Source organism: Carassius auratus, chromosome 20 (assembly GCF_003368295.1).
Source record: "Carassius auratus strain Wakin chromosome 20, ASM336829v1, whole genome shotgun sequence".
NCBI lineage: Eukaryota > Metazoa > Chordata > Actinopteri > Cypriniformes > Cyprinidae > Carassius > Carassius auratus.
Genome location: NC_039262.1, coordinates 9,673,814 through 9,682,245, shown reverse-complemented (window position 1 = coordinate 9,682,245; position 8,432 = coordinate 9,673,814). Strand labels below are relative to the sequence as shown.

At 40.1% G+C, this 8,432-nt stretch overlaps 1 protein-coding gene across 2 annotated transcripts; it reads left to right on the top strand.

Annotated features, from left to right (window-relative positions):
* Positions 1-581: 581 nt before the first annotated feature.
* Positions 582-8,296, top strand: LOC113120822 (heterogeneous nuclear ribonucleoprotein U-like). Of its 2 annotated transcripts, none has more exons than XM_026290897.1 (13): positions 582-1,170; positions 2,250-2,364; positions 3,844-3,917; positions 4,030-4,169; positions 4,249-4,348; positions 4,453-4,565; positions 4,658-4,921; positions 5,557-5,676; positions 5,759-6,056; positions 6,182-6,451; positions 6,524-6,771; positions 7,309-7,407; positions 7,579-8,296. In XM_026290897.1, the coding sequence occupies exons 1-13, from the start codon at positions 750-752 to the stop codon at positions 7,627-7,629; spliced, it is 2,313 nt and encodes a 770-aa protein (XP_026146682.1). In that variant the 5' UTR covers positions 582-749; the 3' UTR covers positions 7,630-8,296. The 2 variants fall into 2 exon arrangements, with proteins under 2 accessions (XP_026146682.1, XP_026146681.1); XM_026290896.1 differs by having other exon boundaries at positions 582-1,197.
* The last annotated feature ends 136 nt before the right edge of the window (positions 8,297-8,432 follow it).

The following is an 8,432-nucleotide window of genomic DNA, read 5'->3' as shown; positions in this document are numbered from 1 at the left end:
GTATTCAGAGATGAAATAATTTTTCTATTTTGTTAAAGGTGCATTAATCCATCGTTTTTCAACATATTAAAGCCTTGTCCCCTTTGTTGCCTTATGCTGGGGGTCTTTAACTCTACATTTGAGCAAAAAGGCACCCCAACATGGCAAAAGATGGGGAGGGGGTTCATAATTGTAGAAAAAATATTGATTGGCGTACATGCAACATCGTATTTGAACATATATAGCCTATAAACTAAACACATTGATTTTACTTTTCTTTTTCTTTTTTTTTCTTTTTTACATAGCCAACAATTATTTCCTTAGTCATTCCCGGTTAAAAGAAACATGTTAAACGTGTAAGCATGAGGCAAACATTAAAAGGCTTATGCAAAACACTAGGGGTGGGGGGAGTTATTGTATCGTTTATATGTGAATGCATTTACATTTGCAATGCTCGTTAAAGGATTTCACAATGCCATTGTAAATAATCTTGAATTCAAGAGCCAAAATGAATAGCCCAGTCTCAGTTGTCGTAAGCATCTAGGAGGGTCATTACGGTTGAACACGCCCAGTTCCCTCGATGCTGTTGCACTGGGAGGGGTCTAGCACCTAAGGCGCCATTGAATTGTTCGCCGGTGGATCACGCAGAATCACCGCGGCTGTGCGCAATCGAGAGAAGCAAAGCAGCCGTCGGCTCTCCCTGGACTGCAATATTCAACGATCGAATATTTTAATATTTTTTAATAGCTCATATACACTAAAACGACAACATGAGTGAAATCAACGTCAAAAAGCTTAAGGTGAACGAGTTGAAGGACGAGCTCAAGAAGCGCAATCTCTCCGACAAGGGATTGAAGGCCGAGCTCATGGAGCGGCTGCAGGCCGCGCTCGATTCTGAGGCCCTGGCTGAGGAGGAAGAAGCCGTGGAAGAAGCAACAGACGAAAACGAGGCCGAGGGAAACAGTGTTGCGGTCGAACAAAAAGTCATGAGTGAAGAAGAGCCGGAGGGAGAGAGCATGGAGGCCGAGGAGCAAAATGGAGACGGGGGTGAGGGCCAGGACGACGAAATGGGCAAAGAGGAGGAGGATGGGGACGCCGGCGTGGAAATGGACAAAACCCTTGATGAAGAAGAAGAAGAGGAGGAGGAGGACGAAGACGACGAGATCATAGACAAAATCGAAGACGAAGATGGTGAGCCTGAATCTCATCCATTAGAGGGTGAGTTTTTTTTAGGTGTTTTAACGCCGGGAGTAACGTTTACGTTAGTCTGTTCACGTGCGCTTTGAAGCCGGTTAGATCGTCGTTTAGCATATGTGGCTAACGGCTAACCGGTGGCTATTGTGCTACTCCGTACTATATACTCCGTACTATACGTGCTAATCCGGTTGGTTTGAGTTTAGTTGGTGGTTCGGATTTTTAAAGGTTTCTTTTTTTAGCCGTGTTCGCAAAGTTAATCTAATCACCCGCTCGAACCTATTGTCTTCAGGAGTTTGCTACTATTGATATTTTTTTACGATTAAAGGTAACTTGCATTACTCATTCGAATCTTCAAATAAAGGAGTTATGCTCTTTATTGCATTGTTTATGGTCGGTTGAGCTAGTTTTAGAAACTAGACAGTTTCGCTGCAAGCTTGAGGCGGGTCGCCCTCGCGTGGACTCATACGTTGCTGTGCAGAAAACTTTACGACAGACAGTACAAGAAGGTTAGGGATACAGTGAAATGCATTATAAGTGGGTGATAGTGTTAGGAATATTATAAGATAGAGGTTAAATTACAAAAGCGTCGAAAGACAGGGACATTTATTAGTTTCGGTTCAGGCTACTAGAAGGCGCCATCTGAGTTACTTCCGCTCAAGGTCAGTTCAGGATAGTGCGTGTTGATGCTGTTTGTTGTCAAAGATGTGAGCACTGGCTGGTGAGCCTGCTACATTAGGCTAAATCTTTATATTACTTAAAAATATACCACTTCTCATTGTTTTTTTTGTTTTTTTTTTTTTTGACTGTGAATGAATTACATTTTACAGAACAGCACACAATCAATAGGAATTGCACCACCCACGTTTTTGTCTGATCTGGTTTATGCAGTCAGATCAGTGCTTGCAGTTTTTTATCCTGAATGACATAACCAAGCAAAATATTCTGTCTGATCAGAGGTGGTCAGTTGATTTTGTAACTGGTGGAGTCCGAGCACTCTTGTCGTGTGGGCCACCCTTAAAACCCAGGGTCCAACACGTCCGGGCATTTCATTACTGTTTGTTTTATTTTCAAAGGGGATGCGGACAAAGACATCAGTGCTGATCAGAAGAATAAGAAGGGTGTTAAGAGACGCCGGGAGGAACATGGAAGGGGCTACTTTGAATTTATTGAAGAAAGCAAATACAGCCGGTAAGGATGGAAGCAATGGCCTTCTTTATCCCCGAAGTGCCACTTTTAATATATATTATATATTGGCTTTAAGTGCCAATGCCTTACCTAGAAAAATACAACCCTCATCTACCTCTTAACTAATGGAAAACATTGTTGAGGGTCATTCCTGGCTAATACAAAACACCTTACCTTCAGTAAGAATATGCAACTACACTTCAAATAGTGCTTTAATGGAAAAACAATATTTTTGTTAAACACACACTCACACTGTTGTCAGGCTGATTTATGTGCGTGTGTTGAATCAGACAGCGAACGAAGCAATGACGATAGCACGAGCTGCGGCTTCTGTCATGGCAGGGGAGGGCCAGCGACGTTGAGTTTATATCGCAAAGTGTATCATGACGTAATGGGGTGGTTAAGAAATGGTAATGAAGCAAATTGTTTAATTTCTCAGACGTTCCTTCGCCGTTTCCATCTTTTTTTCTTGAGTGGTTTTTGTTTCCTTTTTCCTTGCATAATTGTGAAAGGTAAAATGTAAGATTTTACGGTTTATTTCTTTGTCTTATATAAAAAAAACTGTAATAACTTTTCCTTTTAAATTCTGTTTCATTTGTGGTCAGCCGGTAAGTACAAATGTGGGCAGTTCTTCACATTGCATAAGGAAAAGGAAATATGTTTACACTTCTAATGCATGTTCTTTCTCTAAGTGTGTGGTGCTCAATTGCAGTTTGAATAAATGTAATTTTCTGTCTAGGTTTGATTTTCTGGCTTTTGTGATGCTCACCTATAGTGAACCAGTGTTTAGATTAAAAATGTTTGTCTACTTATGTACTTTTAGTATATGGATCAAAAATGTATATATTATTTTAATGTAACTGAATTCCTCATGGAAGAACTCAAGCATGAAAAATCCCAAGCTACTATTTGAACCAACTAAATTGTAGCAATATCTGACCCAATTACTAATGATGTCGGGATGTCCCAGGCAGGGTCATTACTTGAATTTATGGGGCCTGACAGAACATTATAATTATGGCAACCCCTATACACTATTAATTGTAAAGACTTTATGACCTCCCTCTTTACAGGACATGACATCTGTGACATGATGTTGGTTGCTACAGAAAACAATTTTTCTGTAGCAAAAACAACAGATCTGCATGTAGATATAAATATAAAAATACTCTGACTTTTTCAAACCTTTACCTGATGAATTGGAAAGGGCAACACTCTTTCCATATAGCACAACATTGCTGCTCTCTATTTTACCAACAAGTTTTCTTTCAGGCTTCATCGTGGGGTAAACTGGTAAGCAATGATGGTTTGCATTCACAGAACAGTATAAGATGATGTGAGCAGCCATTGTAAGGTATTGTACATCTACTGTTGATGCTGCTTTGGCTTTAAGGAAGGATCTCACCTGGACATGGGAAGCATGCCAGTCCATCACACTCTTGCTTCACCCATGGCATTAATGGCTTATTAACTGTATTTCAGGTCTAAGTCTCCTCTGCCACCTCTTGATGAAGAAGATGAAGAGTTTGACGACACCTTGGCCTGCCTGGATCCATGTGAGTGCTTTGTGTTAAGAAGCACATTGACTAATAGTGTAGTGAACATTTAATAAACACATGAACTTGCCTTTTGGACTAACCAGCATTTCTTTCCTCATTGTTTCCATAGACAATTGTGATCTCAATTTCAAAGTCTCCCGGGACAGGTATAGCGCCTCATCTCTTACCATGGAGAGTTTCGCTTACCTTTGGGCAGGTGGCCGTGCCTCATACGGTGTAAACAAAGGCCAAGCCTGCTTTGAAATGAAGGTGCGTACTACAGCATATTTATGTAAACCAATGAGAAAGTGATGAATTTTGAATCATTATATGTCTCCTGCTTTTGCAGATCACTGAGAAAATCCCGGTCAAGCATTTAAACAGCAAAAACGTGGACTTCCATGATGTCCATGTTGGCTGGTCCCTGGCAAATGGAAGTCTTTTGCTGGGTAAGCACAGTTGGATAACATTAGCATGTGCTTTTGTGACCACAGTGTATGATTGCACAGCCCTATTTCATCTACTAAAAACACATGTCTTTTTGCTGTTTTAGGTGAGGGGGAGCATTCCTACTCGTATTCAAGCAAAGGGAAGAAGACTTCAAATTTTGTGACTGAAGACTATGGGGAGAATTTTGATGAAAATGATGTCATCGGCTGCTTCATTGTAAGTCGTTCACATCACTCTCACAAGAATTGTTTTTCCCTTTTAGTTTACATATTCTTATGTACTTTGGTTTGTTTCTTTGTCTTGCATAGAATTTTGAAGCAGATGAGCTGGAGATTTCCTACTCCAAAAATGGAAAGGACCTTGGTGTGGCTTTCAAGGTCAATAAGGAATCATTTGCCGGGCAGACTCTGTTCCCCCATGTTCTTTGCCACAACTGTGCGGTTGAGTTCAATTTCGGTCAGAGGGAGACCCCATTCTTCCCTCAGGTGGAGGGCTTCACCTTCCTGCAGCAAATTCCTGTGGATGTGCGTATTAGAGGACCTAAGGGACCTGAGACCAAGAAAGATTGCGAGGTACTTTTTGTCCTTTTTTTTTTATTCTTCTCATTTTATAAACATTGAAATACGAATTTGTTCGAAAGTTTTTCTTTATTTTTTTGAAGTGTATAATCTTATAAAAAAATTATATTTTAAATACATGCTGTTCTTTTGAACTTTCTATTCATTAGAATATGCTAAAATGTTTCCACTAAGATATTAAGCAGACCCCAACAGGTGTTGCCGTGGGTTGTTTTTCACGTTTTCTTGTTTTTGATTTCAATAACGTGATATTTAGCCCCTGGAATGCAAATTTTGCCAGGGAACCCTGCCAAAGAATGTGTGTATTACCCCCTCGAACATGATTGGGCTAGTTTTGAGTAGCATCTGGGCAGGTTTTGTGAAAACCTGGCAACTCTGGTTAACAGTAATATAAAATATTTCCTGAGTCTCAAATCAGCATATTAGAATGATTTCTGAAGCATTGTGTGCCACTGAAGACTGGAGTAAAGGCTGCTGACAATTCTGCTTTGCCATCACAAAAATCTATTTAGAGTTTCAAATAGAATTGTATAATCATACAATGCAGCCTTGGTCCGCATAAGAGGCTTCATTTAAAACATGTCAATGATTGAAGACATGATTGTAATCACTAATATTTTGGTTTCAAGGTGATCGTTATGGTCGGCCTTCCTGGATCTGGAAAAACTGCTTGGGTAAATAAACATGTTGAAGAGAACCCTGGCAAGTTCAATGTCCTCGGCACCAACGCCATCTTGGAGAAGATGATGGTGAGAAACATTCTTCTTGAAAACTTTTTCTTATATGTCTGAATCTTATTTTCTGGTCTAATCTCACTTTTTGGACTTGCAGATTGACAGCATGAAGAGGCAAAACAAAGACACGGCGAAGCTCTCAGCCATCTCTCAGCGTGCACCTCTGTTCCTGGGCAAGTTTATTGAAATTGCCGCCCGCAAAAAGAGAAACTACATCTTGGATCAGACAAACGTGTCTGCACTGGCCCAGAGAAGGAAGATGTGTCTGTTTGCTGGCTTCCAACGCAAAGCTGTAGTGGTCTTCCCAGCAGATGAGGCCTTCAAGGAGAGAACACAGAAGAAAGCAGAAACCGATGGCAAAGATGTACCTGAGCATGCCGTTCTGAAAATGAAAGGCAAGATGTGATGTCATTTCCCCATTGCACTTTCTGGTTTTCTTTGTAGTCCAAAATTATATAGTTTAAACTACACACAAAGTAGAAAAGCCAGGAATACCAAAGATTGTTGTTCCTCTCTACAGGTATCTACACATTTCCAGAGGTAGGAGACTGCTTCTCAGAGGTCACCTATGTGGAACTGCAGAAGGAGGAAGCCGTCAAGCTTTTGGAGCAGTACAAGGAAGAGAGTAAAAGTGCTTTGCCACCCGAAAAGAAACCAAACCAGGGCGCAATAACCCCCAAAAAGGGAGGTGGACGAGGCAAAGGGCCTAAGAACCAGTTCAGTAGGGGTGGTGGTCCAGGCCCACGTGGAGGCAGAGGTGGATTTCAGCCCCGTGGAAACTTCAGAGGATGTAAGCAAGTTTTTAGTGAGCTGTCATGGTAAATATACACTGAGAATTATACCTCGTATTTTCTCCTTCTAGTACCAGCACCACATCGAGGGTTTAATCGTCACCCACGTGGCTACATGCCACCACCGCCACCACCCCCTGTCTTCAGAGGAGGGTTCCATAGCCGAGGTGGAGCCGGTGGGATGCCCAGCCGGGGAATGGGCCCCAGGGGTGGTGGGCACATTAGAGGCGGCAGAGGTGGAGCAATGGGCCGCGGGGGGGCTGCACACAGAGGTAACATGCACCACGGTGGACCCCAAAACAGAGGACACTTCCAGCAGGTTAGTTTGTATATTTTGTAATAAAGTGCACTACTGTTCAATAGTTTGGGGTCGGCTATATACATCTATATGTCAGCATATTGATTTCTGAAGGGTCATGTGACACTGAAAACTGGCTTTGCCATATGATTTGCCAGTTTTCAGTGTCACATGACCCTTCAGAAATCAATATGCTGATATTTTTCGCTTGAGACATTATTTTTTATTCCATGGCCGAAACAAAAAAAAACAAGAATTGTGACACTATCCAAATTGCAAGGAAAGTCTTGTTGTCATTTAACAATTCAGATTTTTGAGCACATTATAATTTTGAAAAAGTAGCATTGCTTCAGTATTTTTAAATTAGATTTTATATATATATATAAAATGTATCTCCCCTGAAGGAATCAAGCTTACATAGTTAATAACACCTTTTTTTTTTCATCATAATTATTTCTTAAAAAAAATAAACTCTTGCTGACACTAAACTTTTAAATGCTACTGAAACCTCAATTTGACTTTGACTAAGTGAGTAAAGTTGAGTTTTCGCCTTCATAGAAGTTCCGTGGCAGAGGAGGCCATCAGCAGAATCGTGGTGGTTTTGGCAATAAAAACGGATCTTTTGCCCAAGCCTTCAACCAGAGCTGGCAACAAGGGGTTTGTACAGCTATTATGTGTCTCATTGAGACTTTTTTTTAAAGGGTCACAGATAAGCCATACATTGTGTAAACGTCCATTGAGAAATAAGATTGGCTATTATATTAATTACTATTGAACAAAATGAAATTGTATTCCATTTAACTCATGAAACTTTCTTTGACCCTTTAGTTCTGGAACCAGAAGCCATGGAATCAACAGTACCACCCAGGATATTACTAAGTGCACATATGTATTAAAGACTCATGGCCTCTTGTGCGCTAAAAATGCACAGCCACTGAATAACCATCCACTTTTACGGTCCTTGTTTATTATAATTTTTTTAAAGGAAGTCCATTTTTATGTAAGAGAAGCAAGTGGCAAACAAACATTCCGCCCTTCTGAAGTGAACAGTCTACGTTCTACATAGATGTGTGCTTCACTCTCAGATTTTTGTCAAATGTATTTCCTCCCCCTTTTATTTTTTATCACAGCTTTGATATATTGTTATATCACGAATCCCAGCATTTGTCTTGTGAGGGATGCTTTGAATTTCAGGGTTGTGAATTTTATTCTGTAAAATGTCATTTTTACCCTAAGTAAATTATTATTTTTCAAAAAAAAAAAAAAAATGGTGTAGAAGTTAGTTTAAAAATCCCGGTGAGCCTAAATCATTTAGAATCTTTTATCAATTATCATTCACATTTACACAGCAATTCTGCCTTTCACGTTCAGTGGACGGTGAAAAACAATATTTACTACTAACAGGTTCAAGTTTTTCTTTGTTAGCCCAGACTGTAACAGTTACATCATAGGTTTGCAATAAATGATGTGCTTGCTTTTCTATGACCTTTTATGGCTTTTGACTGATATCTTGAAAAATCAATTTTAAAGAGCCTTTGAATGTCAATCAGATTTGTCTCTTAATTCAGCACCATCAGACTATACTTTATTGCCTTTGTCTTGTAGGGCATACAGTGGAAAGATTTTTCTAAATCAATTTAGTCAGTTACTTTATAATGTTTTTTTGCACTGCATACATTTAC

Coding starts and splice junctions, on each gene's coding strand:
- LOC113120822 (XM_026290896.1), top strand. CDS start 750: ATGAGTGAAATCAACGTCAAAAAGCTTAAGGTGAACGAGTTGAAGGAC. Junction 6,057..6,181: donor TGCCGTTCTGAAAATGAAAG/GCAAGATGTGAT, acceptor TCCTCTCTACAG/GTATCTACACATTTCCAGAG. Junction 6,452..6,523: donor CCGTGGAAACTTCAGAGGAT/GTAAGCAAGTTT, acceptor TTCTCCTTCTAG/TACCAGCACCACATCGAGGG.